This window comes from Cannabis sativa, chromosome 3 (genome assembly GCF_029168945.1).
Source record: "Cannabis sativa cultivar Pink pepper isolate KNU-18-1 chromosome 3, ASM2916894v1, whole genome shotgun sequence".
NCBI lineage: Eukaryota > Viridiplantae > Streptophyta > Magnoliopsida > Rosales > Cannabaceae > Cannabis > Cannabis sativa.
Window position 1 is genome coordinate 42223515 of NC_083603.1, and position 21020 is coordinate 42244534.

General features: G+C 31.0%; 3 protein-coding genes across 3 annotated transcripts in view; all 3 read left to right on the forward strand.

The window, feature by feature from the left end:
- Positions 1–2011: 2011 nt before the first annotated feature.
- On the forward strand, positions 2012–4338 carry LOC115711208 (uncharacterized). Its single transcript, XM_030639531.2, has 2 exons — positions 2012–3334; positions 3904–4338. The coding sequence occupies exon 1, from the start codon at positions 2272–2274 to the stop codon at positions 3316–3318; it is 1047 nt and encodes a 348-aa protein (XP_030495391.2). The 5' UTR covers positions 2012–2271; the 3' UTR covers positions 3319–3334; positions 3904–4338.
- Positions 4339–10239: 5901 nt separating this feature from the next.
- The window catches only part of LOC115711203 (uncharacterized), a 70531-nt gene continuing 59750 nt past the window's right edge, over positions 10240–21020 (forward strand). Inside the window, exon 1 of the mRNA XM_061111162.1 lies at positions 10240–10404. The gene's annotated coding sequence lies outside the window, so the exon portion shown is untranslated. The remainder of the gene's footprint in view (positions 10405–21020) is intronic.
- Positions 11232–15672, forward strand: LOC133036081 (uncharacterized). The gene is made up of 14 exons (XM_061112556.1): positions 11232–11591; positions 11701–12003; positions 12120–12140; positions 12242–12458; positions 12882–12963; positions 13062–13170; positions 13278–13829; positions 13926–14225; positions 14322–14342; positions 14424–14631; positions 14722–14803; positions 14888–14996; positions 15086–15205; positions 15291–15672. Exons 1-14 carry the CDS (start codon positions 11430–11432, stop codon positions 15513–15515), a joined length of 2511 nt encoding a protein of 836 aa, XP_060968539.1. The 5' UTR covers positions 11232–11429; the 3' UTR covers positions 15516–15672.

The window sequence follows — 21020 nt, forward strand, 5'->3', positions numbered from 1 at the left end:
AATTGCCTTATCCAGAAACTTAACATTTGGTAATACTTTGATCCTTTTTATATTGCTGAAAATTTCATAACATCAATTCAAATGAAGATAATGACAATTCACTAATGGGACTTGAAAGACTCACTATCTTATCTTCTATGTGTCCAAATTCATTCTAGTTTCTTTTTTGGCAAAAATTTAGTTGGGTTTGTGCTTAAATCTATAGTTGCTTATATTTTTACTTATTTGGTAATACAAACAATTTACAGTCTCTGCATAATGAAATAAAATAGCAGTCTCATTTAACTTTGAGTGCTTTTTAGTTTAGTGCCTTGTATTTTATTTTTTATTTATAATTATTTTTTCTAAAAGAAAATCTATTGATATGTTGAATAAGCATGTTGAATAGTGCCTTTATTATGGTTCCAAATTATAATCAATGTGTGGAAAGAATTAAAAAAAAATAATTGAGGATTTGAAATTGAAGTATGAGAATGATAAGTTTGAGCAATGACAACGAGTGTTTCCACATTTATGGGAGGGTGTTTCTTATTGGGAAACAGCTGTTCATAATGAGCTTTATCAGTCAAAGTGGGTGTCTAACTAAAATAGTGAAATATTTCTTAATCTATGTTTGGTAGATGAGAAAATGAGAGGAAATTAATTTTGTAAGAGAAAAGTGAAGGGAGAGCAAGATTTGAAGTTGTTCATAGTCTCTAACTCTATTCTCCACACACTCAAATGCACCTTCATTTGGTTTTTGAATTATGCACTAGACTTATAATTAAAAACTCAATAAATATACATATTATCCTTAATGCAACAAATAAATAAAGATATGAAGACTTGTTTAACTAATAAAATTAGAATATTTTGTTAAAATTATAATTTATCAAGTCTTGGGAAAAAATTGTACATAGTGAAGAGCCTTCTTCTCTTTTCACAAAATACAAATCTTTAGTTGTTTATTTATTTTTGTTGGGGAAAAAAATTGACTAGTTCAATCCAAAGGTATATAAATTTTTTAAAAACATTATTTTAGTAAAATCAGCTATCAATACCAAAAAAAAAAATTGTAGTCATATATTGAGTAACTACAAAATAAGATCAAGAATAATTATTCAAAGTAAGTTGATCGAATGGTGTAAAGAAATAGATAAATGAATAGAGGATAAATATAATTAGGAAGTTTACATAATTAAACATGTTGCTTGTGATTTGTGAATGAGCAACAAACAAGTTGGACATCATGTATTTAAGGCATACAAATAACGTTTAAGAAGGCTGTTTATGAATAGGGAGCAAATTTGGTAAGGAATGATATAAATAAGGCATATGAGTATAAGCACACTATTTATGAATATATGAGCAAGTTTGGTGAGAGATTATGTAATTAAGGTGAATCAATATTTTGAAGATAGTGAAGAATAAACACATAATTTTTAAGAGAATCGACAATGATATTATTTTAATAAAAAAAATATTATTTCAAATTAAATAAATATAGACAAAATGTTATTTACTATTGGTAACGTTGTTAATAAAATTAAATAGACAAGTATTGTTGATGCTCTTATATGATAAGAGTTTTTACTACTAGTCTTTTTTTTCGTACTTCATTATGCTTTTCTTTTAAGACTCATTTGGTAGGTTGATCTAATTCAATTTTTTTATAATTGGATTAGATTAGATTGAATTTTGAGGTTTAATTAGATCGGATCCGATGATAATTTTTTAAATTCAATTATTAATTAGATTGGATCGGATAAGAAAAAAAATATTGAAATGAATCGGATGTCCACTCCTATGTAGATGGGTGCTAGAACACCACTAATACATTTTAGTATTTTTGTTCATATGGAATTAGTCACCCCCTAACAAAACATAGAATTTTTCACTTTGAATAAATTTAAAAAAAAAAAAAAACTTCTTCTTGTCAAAAGCAAAACGATTGTCGTTTTTCTCAACCAAACCAGGTGGACACGTGTCCAATTCCTAAACCAATAGAACATAACATTCTCTGCACAAAAAAAAAAAAAAAAAAAAAAAAACTCCACTTCACTTCCATCTCTCCAAAAACCCCTTACACACTCTCTCTCCTCTCAATTCTCACATTTCTCTTCTCTCTCTAGAAAAAAAAAAAGAACCCTTCTAAATATTCAATTAAATTTTTCTAATTAAAAAACTAGAAAGAGATATCAATCAATTGAATTAAAGAAAACCCTTCTTTTATCTTGTTTGTTAGAGCATTGAGAAAGTTGAAATCTTTTTCTCTCTTTTCTTAGTTATTATATGGCTGAGTTACAGCCCCCGGAAGCTCAGATCAACGGCGTCGGAGTTGGAATAAGTGGAGCAGTAACCGGACCCCTTGGCGGCGGCGGCGGAGGAGGAGGAGGAGGATTACTTGTAATGGGTTCTTCCGAGACTGTTGGATCGAAGCGACAACGAAGACCTAGCGTCCGATTAGGGGATATTGGAGGAGACCAATCGTACGATTCTCAGGTCCGGCGGAGCACCAAGAACTGGAAGCTTTCTATGGAACATCACCATCATCACCATAACCACGGCCATAATCACAATCGGACTAGTCGGGATACTGTTAAGACCTCAAAGACTCGACCTTTAATGAATTTTAGCTCCACCGGTACGGACGAAGGTCTCGACGGAGTTGAAGAGAGGGAAAGAGAAGGTAATCTTGAAACCATGGCTATTGGGAGTTGGAAACTTAAGGAATCGAAGAAACGAGGCTCGGTTGCTACTAAAAGGGTCAGATCCAATTGGGTTTCTTCTAAGCTTGATGAAGGTGGTGGCGGCGTTGGAGGAGTAGAGGTCGGAGATGGGGACGAGAAATACAGTGCCGGAGATGATCTTGACGATGTGAATCGGGATTTCGAAGTCGAAAACTCGGAAAGCCCTTTGAAAGAACAGAGCCCAATTCATTCTCTTGATAATTTGGGGATAGATGGGAATTTGAATGAAAGGGAAGTAGTTTATCATGGGAATCGGAGACCAACTAGGGTTAGGGTTTCTGACCATCATGATGGGGTGGAATTATCAGGGCCATCAGATACAGAAGTAAGGGAATGGAAAAGTGGGAATGGGAATGGAAATGGGAATTTAGGATTACTAAGAGAAAGGTATGTTGAAGATGGTGTAAGGGTTTGGCTTAATGGATTAGGGTTAGGTCGTTATGCTCCTGTATTTGAAATTCATGAGGTTGATGATGAAGTATTGCCAATGTTAACTTTGGAAGATCTTAAAGATATGGGGATTAATGCAGTTGGTTCAAGAAGGAAAATGTTTTGTGCAATTCAGAAACTTGGAAAAGGATTCTCATGAGCTTTTGAATTTTGAGGTCAATTGTTTTTCTCTCTCTTTTTGCTTGTTGCTAAAATCTTGTACTTGAAGAAGGAAAGAATGAAAATATATAAATATATATTTTCAGCCATTGCAATGTAAGTGCATGTCTGAAGTGAAACTAGTTTGAGTCTTCTTTTCTTTTCTTTCATATAAAATTTTCCCACTTCACTAGTAATTTTTGAATGAGTAGTTTCTCTTCTTTTGATCACTTTTCATGGATTACATGCTTTCTTTCTTTCTTTCTTAGGTATACAAAAAGAAAAGAGGGAAAATGCCCATCAAAACATATAATTGATCTTATAATCTCATGTCTTCAGATGAATGTGTTATAATGATTATTGAGTAGAAGTACACTTGTTTTTTTGTTTTGAACAACACCATTGAATATTATCTTCTTCTTGTTATTATTAGATTCTGTTACAAAAATTGTCTTTTTTGTTACCTAGTTACATAACTTCATTCAGAAACTGTATTGTCTTTATCTCATTTAAAACATCAGTTACTCTTTTCCTTTGCTTATTTTCATAACATTACTAATTTGTCATTGTTTTATGTGGTGAGGAGACCTGAATTTGAAGTTTTTGATTGAAGAGGTTGTTGACACAATTACAAGTAGACATGTAGGACTAAGGAATCTATCTCTTTCTTGTACCCAATTATTGTGTTTAGTACTAAAGCTGAGATTCTCATCATAATCCACTACTCACCACTTAAATAAGGAGAATATCTGAAGATGTCACTTATTTCATATCAAGTTCCCTTTGGTGCAAGAAGTTGAATTTGCCACTAAATCCAACTTTGGCTTAGTAAAATTTCCATTTTACAGTGTTGTTCATATCACATCAGATTTGTTTGGTATTGAATGTGTAATATTACCATAATATAGGCTATTAGATTTCATTCCTTCTGATTTTTTTTTTACATGTATAAAGAACTTTCATTTATTATGAACTTTTTAGAGTTATGCTGGTCACATAAATTTTGAGGTATGATTTTGACTTATTGATATTCAAGGATCTCCATAAGAATAGTAATGAGCTTCTTCTATGTTGAATTGGCTCTTTTTCGATAGACTTGTTCTTGTGTAGTTCAGTCTTTCTAATGTTCGAGTTAAGCGCGATTCACCATTGTTATTGTGTTTTTTTTTGTAGTCCCCCCAAGGTTAAACAAGAAGCCAAGACAAGAGAGTTTTAATAAATTATCTGTGTTATGCAGATTTCAACTTTGGAGTATTAACTAAAAAGAACAATAAAGTGTCAACAGTATAGTGTACAATATTAGTGTGTAAAATTCTGAGTTCAAAATAATAATGTAATATATGTACAGTTAAGAAGTGCCATAAATACAAAATTACAAATAGTGGAAGAATGTTGGGAGTACTGGCTTGATTGGACTACATATCTTAAATGACCAAAAACTTCACTGATACATATATACTATACTACCAAAGACTTCCTGACATGGTAATTTTTCATAATATTTATTATGTATATCTACCATTTCACCAACTTGGTTTGTAACATGACAAAAGAAATAAGTGAAAAAGAAGAAGAAGAAGGTTTGTGAAGACTGAAATCCCAATGTAGTCAAATTTTGGTTGAACCATTCCCATGGTAAAGAAAAACAAGTAGAGCTTATTTTAAATATGTCACCAGAAGAACAGGGGAATAAGTTGGCAAATCAATCATATGGCTGGCTTGGTCCTTTTTTTTAGATATAGATGTAGAAAAATATCATTAATTTTGCTTACCTATTACCTATATCTCAATATATGAAATATTTTTATATTTGGCCCTTTAGTAAAAATAATAAAATAAAATACAAATAGTTGGTATAAAAATAAGGTGAATTTTTATTTTTACATTTTAAAGCAGTTTTTTTGTTTGTTTGTATTTTTACGAAAATTTACATAGAAACCCACTAGAAACTAACGGAGGAGCTTAAATTGCAATTAAAATTCATATAGCAACCCACATAAAAATTATCGGAACAACCTAAACTGTAAAAATAAAAAAAATAAAAAGTGAAAAAATGGTATATAGGACGATTCCCCTAAAAGTAATTGGGATAATTACATAAGACATTTTTACGTTTACCGAATTTTTTTTTACATTTTTACGGTTTTTCATAGAAATAACACGAAAACAACATAAAAGTAACAAGAAAATAACATCTAAATAACATCAAAACAACAACAAAAAATAACATACAGATAACGAAAAATCAATAACAAATTAACAAGAGTACAACATAAAAAGACCGTATTTCTTGTAAATAAAATCAAAAAAATCATAAAAATATTTAAAATTCCGTGAAATCATATTTTTTGTTATTTTTGAGTATTTGTAAAATAATCCCAAAATAATTTATATTGTAATTACTGAATATAGAATATAAGAAATTTTGTTCAGTACACCTCTTTAGAGGGGTGTTCTAGTAGACCCCCTATCACTTTCAGCATTCAAAATTTTTTTTATTCTATTTTTTTTTTCATGATAGTGCATGTTGTAATTATTTAAGATCATTTGTAATTTTTTAATAAAATTTGAATAGTTCATAATGTCGAAAATAAGATTCAAACAGTTATTTACCAGCCATGTAAGAAAAAGTAGTTATGCGTGCAACAAAATATTTAAATCTTAATTTTCAATATTGTAAACTACTTAGAATTTTTAAAAAATTTACATGCAGTCTTAAATAATTACATAAAAAAATTGAACTAAAAAACTCTCTTAGATACTAAACCAGATAAAAAGTCTACCAAAATACTCATTTAAAAGATGTACTACCCTTAAGATATATAGTATTATAAGAAAAGATAAAAATGATTATAGTTAAAAAAGAGGTATAATTAATAATTATAATTTCTATTGCAATTACTAGTCAATATAGAATGTATGGTAATTAGAAGAAAACAAAAATAACTAAAGTTAAAGAAAATTATGCTCAAATTTATTCAAGTCAATACTAAATATTTATTTACTATATAAAAATATAATATATATTATACATTAATTTTATATAGTATTATACGACACAGTACAACCACTTGAGGCTAGCTCAAGTGGCCATAGAAGAGTGCGTGTGTGTTGGAGGTCCTGGGTTCGAGTCCTAGATTATACATGGTTGTAATATATAAACGTTTAAATAAAAAAAAAATTACGACAGTATTATTGAATCTAAAATCTTTTAAAATATATATATCACATATAGTACTATTCGTATAATTAAGTATCTGTGTGAGTGTTGGAGGTCCTGGGTTCGAGTCCCAGTAAAAATATGTTGTAATATATAAACGCTTAAATCAAAAAAAAAAAAAAATATTAGGTTCCACATAATTAAATATAATATTATTTATGAAATATTACTAACTATTGTTAATGTATCATTTTGTAGCAATGCTCTTTTTATATAATAAACTAAAAAATAAAAATTAAAGTATAATTTTTTTTAATAAGGACAAATGTTTTGATCAAAAGAAAAATTGAACCAAGTCAATACATACAGATAAATAAAAACCAGACCAAATAAATGAGAACCAATGAATGGTCATAAAAGTTGTAGATACAAACTAACTTAATTTATATTAAATAAAAGAATAGATATGAGATGCATACACATTTAAGATTCGAATATGAGATTTCTTACTAGCTATATTTTTTCAAGTTCTTATTGATATGTTTTTCTAACTTTTTCTTCCTTTAATTCTATAAATTCTTATTTATTGGCTTCATCTTGTGCATATTATTCATTTTTTATTATTTTTTTTTAAAGAAAAGTTAATATTATTCAATGTTTGTAAATGTGAAATTAAGAAAAAAAAAGTGATAAAAAGAAAAATAGTAATTACGTACTTAATAGATCCATATACCAGTTTCCTTTAAATACATCACTAATTTTTTTTCAATTTTAATATATTTTATTTATTTTAAATATATAATATTAATATGTATACATATCCTCGTACAAAAATAATTATTAAAACTCAAACCAAATAATAAAATATATGTTTAGATCAATAAATAAGATTCTATAAATATAGAATATGAATAGTAAATTTTAAAAAAGCTTTAAAATAAAAAAAGAACATTTACTAACATGTTTTTAGTACAATTTTTTGAAATTTTTAAAACTTCAAAAATAACACACTTTTAAAACGTCTATAAATGTGTAAACACTTTCACGGATGGGCTTTTTGATAGAAATGAGAAAGAAGAAATTAGACTCTATACTCTTTTTATATTGTCCTTTTTATTTTTATCCTATTTTTTAAAGTCTATTATTTTTACCTCTTTTTTTAAACACTCTACCGATTTACCCTGTCACCTCAATATACTCTCCATGTGACTCCCATGTCAGAGTATTTTGAGTACAATACATATAAAACAAAAAAAAGTAATATTTCAATTAAATATAAAATTAAAGTTAAATTTGGTTAATTGATAAATAAAAGAAGTATTTTTCAATAAACCCCGAAATGAAATTAGCCTAGCCCAGTTACTCTTTAATTAAAGAGGAAATTACACTCTATACCCTTTTTATATTGTCCTTTTTTATTTTTACCTTCTTTTTTAAAATCTATCATTTTTACCTCTTTTTTTAAACATTGTACCAATTTTGCCCCTATCACTTCAAGATACTCTCCATGTGATTCTTTTATGTAAGGGTATTTTGGGTACAATACATATAAAAAAGAGGTATATTTCAAATAAACATAAAATTAGAGGTAAATTTGATTAATTGATAAATAAAAGAGGCATTTTTCAACTTACCCCTTAATTAAAGAGAAATTTACACTCCGCGACGAATTTTTGAAATTAATACTATGATTCCCATTTTCTTTTTTATTTCAGTTATAATACCTTCTCATTTTAATTTTTTACATTACGTGTATACAGTCCAAAAATTAAGCAGCACATTAATACAAATACACTAATTGTGTTGTTCTTTTCTTTCCGTTTGTTTGTTTTTTTTTTTGCTAATTTTTTTATTTATTAATATGAAACACACAAACAATAAAAGTTTTCTTTAATATTATAAAAACTTTCTCTCTTCTTTTTTTTTTTATTATTTTTTATTTTTTAGAAAAAAAGTTTAAAATATTTTTTTAGTGACACTGGTAATTATTTGAGTTCAAAAATAATACCATCGTTATCTACATTTTTAATACGATCGTTTTAACATATGAAAAACACATATTTTTTCTTTTACTATTATCAAACAAAATGATCAAAATTAAAAGTAACATTTTAGTTTCTTTTTCACTTAGTTTATTAAAAAAAAAAGTAAATTTTCAAATATAATAAAATTTAATATACCAATTATAATATAGTACGTTATTATTTTCTTTTATAATTATTTCATATTTAAAAGTTACTAAATCATATTTTAATTTTATAAAATACTTTTCACAAGTTTTTAAAATAACTTATAAGAAAATATAATAGTACCAAATTTTTCACTTAAACAAAATTCAATGTACCAACTAATTTCATGAGTTACTAAAAAGTATTTTATATTTACTAGATAATATTTTACATAAATTTATTTTACAGAACAATTTCAATAAATGTCTAAAAAAAAAGAGTAACCTCTATATTTTAATTTACATAAGTTTTTTTTTAGAGTAATTTTAATACATTTTTAAAAAGTATACACACTCATCTCAATTTTTTTTTACATCACACCGTTAGTTGGTTGAGCTCAAGAGTAGTATCATCAATACCTACTTTTTCAAGATCATCATTTTAATATATAGAAATCATATATTTTTTTGTTAAATCCAGAAAAAATGATCGAAATCAAAAATAACATTTTAGTTTCTTTTATATTTTGTTAACGAAAAAGTAATCAAACTATAAAATTAAACAAACTTTAATAGATTATAAATTATTTTCTAATTTCATATTTAAAAGTTACCTTGTAGTATTCTAAATAAGTTTATTTTATTGAAACTGTTTTGATAAATTCCTAAAAGAACTTATAAAGAAACCAAATAGTATCTTAATCAATATTAGAATTGTTAATATTAAAAAAATTGACTCTACTAATTTTGATATTAAGTATACTTTATCATAACTCTGTAATTTTATCATATATATTTAAAGGTAGCGAAAGTTACTAAAAGAATGTGAAACTATCTTAAATAACAATACATGGTAACTTTTAAATATGAAAATAATAACTAATAATAAAATATAATAATTTGTGTAGTTAGTTGGTTAATTTTACTTATATTACCAGTTTATTTAGTCTTTGGTTAAAAGAAATGGTAGTGATGTCTAACCATTACGTATGAGGTGCCTGCTATATATTGCAATTAAATATTGGGTTTTAAAGATTTTAATTTAATAATTTTTGTAAAATATCACTAATCATTAACAAAAAAGTTACCTCACGGTGGTATTGGTATTACTGATGCTTAATATCAATGCTAAAATATATAGATATAAATAAATAAAAAATTATACTTTTTATTTGGATCATTTTTTTTATGATAGTAAATATTTATGTTTTTCACATATCAAAATGGTTGTATCAAAAAGTAAGTTGCGACAGTATTTTTTAAAACTAAAATAAAATAATTAGTATTTTTTTTATTTAGTGTAACTAATATTTTTTTTTTTTTTGGAAAGATGAATAGGAAAGAGAATATATATGTACTTAATAAAAAGACAAAAAAGGAGAAAAAAAAAAGAATTCAGCAAAAAAAAAAACTTGAAACTGAAAAGGGAGGGTCAGTTCGGTGGGCTTTATTTTTTGAGGTTCGGTATAAATGTCTTGATAATTGTGTATTATTTTTTCTGATACTATTTGTATAATTATTTTACAATATCCGTATAAAACTAAAAAATCCCCTTAATTAAATACTTAGAAATTTTTCAGCCCAGCCCAGCCCAGTTACTATTTTCATTACAATGGAGATAACCCTAGCCTTCGAGGTTGTTGTTGTCGCCGCTACCTCTCCGTCGACGTCGCCGTTGTTGGTTCTAGTTCTTCGCCGTTGTGGAGTGTCTTCATCGCCATTTTCGCTGCCTCCATTGGTTGTCTCCGCTTGTATCTGAGGTAATATTACACTCTTACATTTTCCCTTCCCCTAGATTTTGTGCTATTTCTCTAATTTTTCGATCAAATTTTCTATGGCTGATTTTGTGCTCTTTCTCTAATCTTCGTTTCTTGATTCGGAGTCGCTGCTACCTCTCCGAAACTTATCTCTGTCGTTATCCGAATCCCTGTCAGAAGCTGAAGCTGAAGTAGAGAAGTTGTGGCGGAGGAGGTGTGGCGGTGATGGGAGTGTGGGGTATAGGACGATGGCGGAAGATGAAACCACCGGCGACTGTGACTGTGCGTGGCAGAGAGGATCTCCTCAATCTGATGAAAATCAACTTCACCCCAGTTAAGTGTCATATTATTATTTATATATATATATATTTAAATATGATTTTATTTATATATATGCTGACTCAAAACTTTTGTCAACTATAAATAAAATTTTTGATAATGTCCAATTGATTTATTTTGAAATATAATTAATACTTATATTTAGAGAATAAACTTAACCCAGGAGTGTTCTAAGTTAAGTGAATTATCTTTTTTTTTATTAAGTAAATTATCTTTTTTTTCCTTAAAAAAAGGCTAATCATCTTTTTCTTTTCTTTTGATGAGGACATTATTATTAGATTTTTGTAATGTTTTTTTTATTAGGTTAACGAGATGGATTTATTTTTTAAGATTTGAAATTTCAGTATACACGTTCTTTTATTTTTAATTATTATAATTTTAATACGTAAAGTATATAAAATTTAAAATTAAAAAGGCATGACAAAAAAAGACATATATTATATATTTAAAGGAAAAGATATATATATAGTTAAATATAAATTAAATATAGATAAGTTATTGTAAATCGTAATAGGATTATATAATTTATATACAAAGAGATAATTAGTATTCTAAATTCTAATAGGATTATATTCAAAATCCTAATAGGATTACAGTATTCTCTTTCCTATAAATACACATAATATTTACATTAATCCACTTCAAAACGAATTCAATACCTTCAAATCTTTATTCTAATCATAAAAACCATGACTTCATTGCTGCATATAATCTCTGTTCTAATCGTGCTCTCCTTCTCTTCAGTACCATTTTGCTTAGGTAGAACTACTACCTCAACAACTACTTATGTAGTTGAAAATTTTAACCCAAACAATAATAAGTCTGTTATAAACTACACTTATGATACTCAGGTACGATTACCATTTTGATATAATAAACAACTTTTATACTTATATTATTATTATTATTATCATTAGTCTTTGTGTTGAATATGTACTCATTATACTTATATTTACGTAGGCTTTTACTAGGGCATGGCAGAAAGCATGCTCTACCAAAGGAAGAGTAATTTTGGTGGTTCCAAAAGAGAAAAAGTATCACCTCAAGCCTATAAAATTCGGTGGTCCATGCCAATTCGAGCAACTTAATTTTGAAATTCTTGGAACAATAGTTGCATCTAATGAGCAATCAGATTATGGTGAATATGGTAGTCGATGGCTCATTTTTGACAATGTCAAAAATTTACTAGTCCAAGGTGGTGGTACCTTAGATGGCTATGGTGATATATGGTGGAACAAACCATGCAAAATGAACAAATCTCAAGTAAGTAATCACTTATTATATTATTACCATCAATTTAATTTTTTTTTAGAGTAATATATATTTTTCTTTCTAATATTAAAAAGTCACTAACTTTTTTTTTCTTAAATATTTTTCAGCTGTGTAAACAAGCGCCAACTGTAAGTATTTGCACCTAATTACATGCTATTTTTTGTTTTGTATTTATATTTATTTTATTAATATAATTAATATGTATATATGTGTGCCTTATTAATTAAATATTTTACAGGCTATAACTTTTCATAATTGTGAGAATTTGGTAGTGAGAAACTTAAAAGTACGAAATGCACAACAAACACATGTATCATTTAATCATTGTAGAAATGTTAAAGCTTCACATCTAACAATAAGTGCATCAGAAAATAGTCCCAGTACTAATGGAATTTATGTTTCACATACTGAAGATATTAACATCTCACACTCTGTTATTGGAACTGGTCAGTATACATTTTTATTTATAATATTATTATTAAATTTAATTTTATTATTTATTTTTATTGCGATTCAGTTTAAAAATGAGAAAAATTATGGTACTTATTAATATTAAACCTTTTAAAAAGATTTAGAAACAATTTTCTTAATCTCTATTTATTTTTTTGAAAAAAATGCATTTTAAAATATATTTTTAACAATTTAAACCTTTTTAATTAAAAATAAATTAAATAACGTAAACCAGCTCAAAACTGTTTCCTTTATTTCTTTTTAACGTTTATCTCTCCTGCATATATAAAACCAAATGTTGGAAAGAGTATATTGTATTTTTCACTAATCTTATTATATATTAATAAAAGAAAATTAATACATAAATCAATTTTTTATTTTCCAAACAATATAGATGTCACTAATTATAAATTCTTCAGGTGCGGACTGCATCTCAATTAAGAGTGGAACTAAAAAAGTAAGAGCTTCAGATATAACTTGTGGACCAGGTTATGGGATAAGGTAATAAATACAAAATAATATATATATATTTATATAATTATGTTTATTTGACTTTAATAATTTGATGACTAACGTTAATAACTTATATTAATGTAAAGCATTGTAGACTTGGGTTCGGGAAACTCTGAAGCTCATGTTACAGACGTAATTGTAGATAGAGCTAATTTTTATGAAACTAAATTTGGAGTTAGAATAAAAACTGTTCAGGTAATTAATATTATATATATATATACACAATTAATTATCAATATTAGAACATATATATTATATCATACTATAAAGTGATTTTGATGTTGTTTAACTAATAATTGCAGGGTGGTTCAGGAAGTGCAAGCAATATTAGATTTAAAAATATTCAAATGAATAATGTTGAGAACCCCATTGTAATAGAACAAAACTACTGTGACCAAAGTAAAAAGCTTTGCAAACAACAGGGCTCATCATCGGCAGTTCAAGTTAGTGAAGTGTCTTTTGAAAACATTAAGGGTACAAGTGTAATGAAAGAAGCTATTAAATTGGACTGCAGTGAGAGTTTTCCTTGCAAAGACATTAAAATGGAAAATGTTCACTTCACATACTATAAAAACCAAGGCCATACCAAAGCTGTGTGCCAAAATGTCGAATTCACTCGTTTTAGAGATATTATTCCAAGCTGTGATTCTGATACCATTGACCACCGAAAGCCTCAGCCACAGACACAGCCAAAGCCTCAACTGAAGCCTCAACCTCAACCGCCTCAGCCTAAGCCTCAGCCTAAGCCTAAGCCTCGATCTCAACCAAAGCCAAGGCCTGTGCCAGTTCAAAAACGAGGAGTTATTAATGTTGATGATTTTGGAGCAAAAGGAAGGGGCCAAGATGACACGATGGTATGTATATGTTCAAACTAAAGTAGTATAACATTATTGACAAAATGTTTCAAAGTTTGAAAAGACCTGTTGTTGTTGTTGTTGTTGTTGTTGCAGGCATTTGAGAAGGCATGGCAGAAGGCTTGTTCATCTAATGTTCCTATTGTACTAGTGGTGCCTTCTCAAAACACCTATCTTGTTAAGCCAATTGTGTTCCGCGGTCCATGCAAATCCAAAGTTACAGTTCAGATTGATGGGACTATAGAAGCACCCTCCGATCCATCAGACTACAATGGACACGAAAGCAACTGGCTTATGTTTGAAAATATTAATGATTTAGTAGTCCAAGGTGGTGGAACCATTAACGGTAATGGAAATTCTTGGTGGAAGCTCTCCTGCAACATTGATACATCACTCGTAAGTACTACTCAATAATATATATATTATTTAACCACTATACTCCACACACATATATACTAATCATGTTTTGTTTTTTTCTTTGTTGATTTTCAGCCATGCAAGCCAGCACCAACCGTAAGTTCATTAACACCATTGCCTTTTTTCTTATGTATAATAATTAGAGTTCGATTAATATTGTTATTTTGTTGACAACAGGGTTTAACTTTTTCAAATTGTAACAACTTGGTGGTGAGAGATTTACATGTAAAAGACTGCCAACAAATGCAAGTCATGTTTGTGAATTGCAACACAGTCATGGCTTTCAATCTCACAGTCACTGCACCAGGCGATAGTCCCAACACTGATGGAATCCATGTAACACGTTGTGTGAACATGGACATCTCTAACTCTGTCATTGGAACAGGTATACATACATACATACATACATAACACTACATATAATGAAAAGTTAAATTCATATATTTATTTCTAATGCATGTGTGCAATGTTGTAGGTGATGATTGCATATCTATCGTAAGCGGATCCCGAAATGTTACAGCCACAGACATAACCTGTGGACCTGGTCACGGAATCAGGTAAATAATATAGTTGTTATGTACTCATAATTTGTTTTGTTTCATAGTATGGTAAATGTGATTAATTTACTGGGATAACTGCAGTATTGGAAGTTTGGGAGCTGGACATGCAGAAGCTCATGTTTCTGATATATTCGTCCGCAGAGCTAAATTTTACGAAACCACTAATGGAGTTCGAATTAAGACTTGGCAGGTGCGTATACATATAAGTGAAACTAATTGTGTGTATTCACTATATGTATAACATAAAAAAACAAACAATAATTTTTAACACTAATGCAGGGAGGTAAAGGAGATGCGAGAAATATAAAATTTCAAGACATAGAGATGCATAATGTGCAGAACCCAATCATAATCGATCAAAATTATTGTGATCGTCGTAGAATGGTCTGCAAACAAGAGGTGCGTAATAAATAACATAGTAAGTTTGTGACATATATATTTGATCTTAATTTTAATAAATGTGTATTTTTGTGAATATATATAGGAATCTACCGTTCAAGTGAGTGATGTGTTGTACCAAAACATTAAAGGTACAAGTGCCACTCAAGTTGCCATAATGTTCGATTGTAGTCAGAGTCATGAATGTGAAAATATTATATTACAAGATGTCGAGCTACAACTACCCCAACATAGAGTACATGCTGAAGCTTTGTGCAACAATGTGGACCTCACTCATATTGGACTAGTTACTCCTCTGTGTCCAAATTAGGATTATTAGTCATTAATTTTATTTTTTTATTCGTTTGTATCTTAGTTTTCATTTGGTTCTTTATTTTTGAACACATGATCGAACTAATACCAAAATGAACTTGTGTAACTATTTTTTGTTAAATGTTAATATCAGTTATGATCCCTAAACTATAAAATCATCATATTTAATGATTACTTTCAAGTATCATATTTTACTGTATAAACTTTGGATTATTTTCCCAGAAAGAATTCACATTATTGTATAATTGTATATAAATATAAACAAACTTGCTTATGTGATGCTCTAACTTCCTTAGAGTAAAAATTGATTCAGTAGACACTTCTGAGACTAAAACCTTTGAACATGTTACACATACGAGCTTTTCATGAACAATCAATGTAGCACTAAGATCTTTTTTACTTGGGGAATTTGAATTGTTTTTTTTTTTTGAGAAATTTTACATTTGATGCCAATTTTAAAGATGCTTAATCTCCTACAATTGCGATATATATATATATATATATATAAACTACATATATAGAAGATGAAAAGAGAAAAGTAATTAGTAAATTAAGAAAAGCAGTAGCTTCATCATCACTGTCATGGTTTGAGATGGAGGAGACATCAGAGTCGATGGTGAATGACACAAATTCCATAGATGGGTTTTGAATAATAATGACGCAAATTTTTTTTTTTTAAAATAATTGTTTATTTTTTTGGTAATTTTTTTTTTTTTACTTTTAATAAATTTATAATACATAAATAACAATAAAAAATTATTATTATAACAATATAAAATTCTTTGAAGTCAACACAACTGGAGACATTTGACTTTGCCAGGAACTCGTCAACCAGGCGAATGCCAATATTATAGCCCCTACAATTCAACAAAACAAGTAAGTGTTAGGCCTCCTATCAGCTTCACATACTTAGGGGATTACATTTGTATTGCTCGTCAAGTGAATTGAGGGACCTTTCTTGTAATTGTGAGTGGTAGGAAAAGGTTTATTATGGCTGTTAGTGTGAGAGTGTGACTCATGCATGTTGTTAGAGAATTAGCTGTATATTAGGTGTAAAAGAATTAGGGTAACTTGTATTTAGTAGTTTCCTATTTTGTTGGTAGTTTCCTATTTCCTAGTCTCCTAGCTTTGTATATAAATATGTACTATTCTATGAAATATACACACAATTCGAATCACTATTTTCTACATGGTATCAGAGCATTGTGATTCAAAATTCGAAATTCGAAATTAGGGTTCTGGAAAAAAAAAAAAATTAGGGTTTTGAGTTTAGGGTTGTTTTTCGAAAACCCTATTTGGAGTGAAAATTTTTTCTCACCGCCCACATAGGAGGACTGCCCAGCCGCCGGACTGCAAAACCCAAAAGTCCGGCGTCCAGATTCACCGCGCGTGGGGCCCACGCGCCGTCGTCCGCCGCTGCCAACCGTCCCACGCGCCGGCGCGTGAGGGCGCGTCCGGCGTCTTCTCCGGTGTCGGTCGACGCCCGTCCCACTCCTGCTCCTTTCTCGTCCTCCTTGCTTCGGTTTTCGGCGGTTCTTCGCATTTTGTGGTTTGATACTTTTGTCTTCTTTGTGTTTGGGTATCTATTCCTTTGAGTTTGTTCTCTTCCTTTTTCTGTCAATTTTTTTTTGGTTTCGAGATTATGGCAGAGATAAAATCAGATTCGAAGTCAATCGTTGTTTCTGATGTGGTTCCCATGATGTCTAAAATCACGGACCATAAGTTGATTGGTTCGAATTATTTGGAATGGAGTAAGACGATTCGACTGTATTTGAGGAGTATTGACAAAGATGATCACTTGACTGACGATCCTCCTGAAGAAACAAACGATTCAAGGAAAATATGGCTCCGTGAGGATGCTCGCTTGTTCCTTCAAATTCGAAATTCTATCGATAATGAGGTAATTAGTTTGATTAATCATTGTGGATTGGTTAAAGAACTAATGGGTTACTTGGAGTTTTTTTATTCTGGCAAAGACAACATCTCTCGCATATATGATGTTTGCAAAGCTTTTTATCGCGCGGAAAAACAAGATAAGTCTCTTATGAATTATTTTATGGCTTTCAAGAAAACATATGAAGAACTTAATGTGCTATTACCCTTTAGTCCTGATGTAAAAGTTCAACAGCGCCAACGAGAACAGATGGCTATTATGAGTTTTCTTGCGGGACTCTCATCCGAATTTGACTCGCAAAGTCACAAGTTCTCTCTCGGTTCGATGTCTCCTCTTTACAAGATGTGTTTACTCGTGTTCTTCGCACGAGACTACCTCTTCAACTCCTCTTAATAGCGCCTTGGTGAGTCGTAATAATTCTGCACCGGAAAGAAACTCTACTCCAAGTGGATTTAAAGGAGGTAATTCACAAGGACCTGATAACCGCACACCAAATTCTGGGAGCATCATGTGCAATTATTGTAAGAAACCAGGCCACACCAAGTTTGAGTGTAGGAAGTTACAATTTAAGAATCGACAACAACACTCTGCCAATATTGCAAGCACTAGTGATGCATCTGACAAATCGGTCCTTATTTCTGCTGATGAATTTGCCAAGTTCTCAAGGTATCAGGAAACACTTAAGTCTTCATCTTCTTCTGTCACTGCGATTGCTGATTCAGGTAACTCTAATGCATGCCTTCTTTCCAAATCCTCGAAATGGGTCATTGATTCTGGTGCCACAGATCATATGACAGGTAATTCCCGTCTCTTTTCCACTTTTCAGTCTCACAGTCCCACTTCTGTTGTCACCTTAGCTGATGGGTCAACAGCGTCTGTTCTTGGATCTGGCACCATTATTCCTACACCTATGCTATCTTTATCATCAGTCTTACATTTACCTGATTTGTCCTTTAATTTGCTTTCTGTTAGTCAACTCACTCGTAATCTAAATTGTTGCATCTCATTCTTTCCTGATCATTGTTTGTTTCAGGATCTTATGACGAAGAAGATTATTGGTAAAGGACATGAATCTGGTGGCTTGTATGTTCTTGACCCACTTCCGCCAACCTCTATTGCTTGTTCGAGTGTTGCTTCCGCTTTTGAGGCTCATTGTCGTTTAGGTCATCCATCCCTTCCTTTGCTCAAGAAACTGTGTCCCCAATATAGTAGTTTATCTTCGTTAGAATGTGAGTCATGTCAGTTTGCCAAACATCATCGTGTTAGTTTGAGTCCACGTGTCAATAAACGTGCTAGTGTTCCTGTTGAGTTAGTTCATTCTGATGTTTGGGGTCCTTCTCCTATTTTGTCTCAACTCGGATTCGGTATTTTGTTACTTTTGTGGATGATCATTCTCGTTTAACTTGGTTATATTTAATGACAAATCGTTACGAGTTGTTTTCTATATTCGTGCTTTTTGTCTTTGAGATTCAAACTCAATTTAATGTATCTATTCGTACTTTGAGAAGTGATAATGCCAAAGAGTACATGTCTGCTCAATTTCAATCTTATATGACCTCTAATGGCATGCTTCATGAAACTTCTTGTGTTGATACGGCACCTCAGAATGGTGTTGCAGAACGTAAAAACAGACATCTTCTTGAAACTGCACGTGCTCTCTTGTTTCAAATGAAAGTCCCTAAACCTTTTTGGGCCGATGCAGTTTCCACGGCATGCTTTCTTATTAATCGCATGCCCTCTTCTGTTCTTAATGGTGAAATTCCATTTAAAATTCTTTTTCCTAATAAGTCATTATTTCCAGTTGCTCCGCGAGTTTTTGGTAGTGTTTGTTTTGCTCGCGATGTCCGTCCATCTGTCACCAAATTAGACCCTAAGGCACTAAAGTGTGTCTTTCTTGGTTATTCTCGTCTTCAGAAAGGGTATAGGTGTTACTGTCCTGATCTCGACAAATATCTTGTTTCTATTGATGTTACTTTTGTAGAAAATACACCTTATTTTTCATCTTCCACTACTTCTACTAGTCAGGGGGAGGATGATGATTTGTTGGTTTATTCTGTCACATCCTATGCGCCTGCTCCATGTTCTGGCGGGTCTCTTGTTCCTTCACCTGCCTCGGTCGTCACCCCCACAATGTCTACACCTCCACCACCTCTACCACCTCCACCACTTCCTCGGCCTCCTATAGTGTACACCAGGCGCCCCCCTCCTCCACCTCCTGTTTCATGTCCTGCACCTGCATCTTCGTCATCAGATCTGGACATCTCAGATGATCTTCCCATTGCACTACGTAAAGGTAAACGTCAATGTACTTTTCCTATTACTTCTTTTGTGTCTTATAATCATCTCTCCTCTTCTTCTTGTTCTTTTATTGCTTCTCTTGATTCTATCACTATTCCTAAAACTGTTCGAGAAGCGATGTCTCATCCTGGTTGGCTTGCTGCAATGATAGAAGAGATGAATGCTTTGGTTGCGAATGGTACTTGGGTCTTGGTTGATTTACCTTCCGGAAAACAGGCCATCGGGTGTAAATGGGTGTTCACGGTTAAATTCAATCCAGACGGCACAGTTGCTCGCTTAAAGGCCCGTCTTGTTGCCAAGGGTTATGCTCAAACCTATGGAGTGGACTATTGTGATACTTTTTCTCCTGTTGCTAAACTCACATCTGTTCGACTGTTCATTTCCATGGCAGCTACTCATCATTGGCCTTTGCATCAGCTTGATATTAAAAATGCTTTTCTTCATGGAGATCTTGAGGAAGAAGTATATATGGAGCAACCTCCTGGGTTTGTTGCTCAGGGGGAGTTAGGGCGAGTTTGTCATCTTCGCAAATCTTTATATGGATTGAAACAAAGCCCTCGTGCTTGGTTTGGTAAATTTAGTCAGGCTGTTGAGAAGTTTGGTTTGTTGAAAAGTAAGTCAGATCATTCTGTGTTTTATAAAAGATCAACTGTTGGTATCATTTTGTTAGTGGTGTATGTTGATGACATCGTTATTACTGGAAATGATACTGAAGGCATCTCATCCCTTAAGTCTTTCATTCACACCCAGTTTAACACGAAAGATTTAGGGGAACTCAAGTATTTCTTGGGGATTGAAGTTACTCGGAGTAAACAAGGTATTTTTCTGTCTCAAAGAAAGTATGTACTTGATTTGCTAACTGAGACAGGGAAATTGGGATCAAAACCTTGCAATGCTCCAATGAATCCAGCTGTGCATCTTACACGTGATGGGAAACCATTTGAAGATCCTGAGAAATATCGCAGGTTAGTTGGAAAGTTGAATTATTTAACTGTGACTCGTCCAGATATTGCATTTCCAGTTAGTGTTATCAGTCAGTTCATGTCTTCCCCAACAATTCATCATTGGGCAGCATTAGAACAAATTTTATGTTACTTAAAAGGAGCACCAGGACGAGGTATAGTTTACAAGGATCATGGACATACCCAGTTGAGTGTTTTTCGATGCGTATTGGGCAGGCTCCAAGGTAGATAGACGATCCACTTCAGGATATTGTGTATTTGTTGGTGGCAATCTGGTCTCTTGGAAGAGTAAGAAACAAAATGTTGTATCTAGATCCAGTGCTGAATCAGAATATAGAGCTATGGCCCA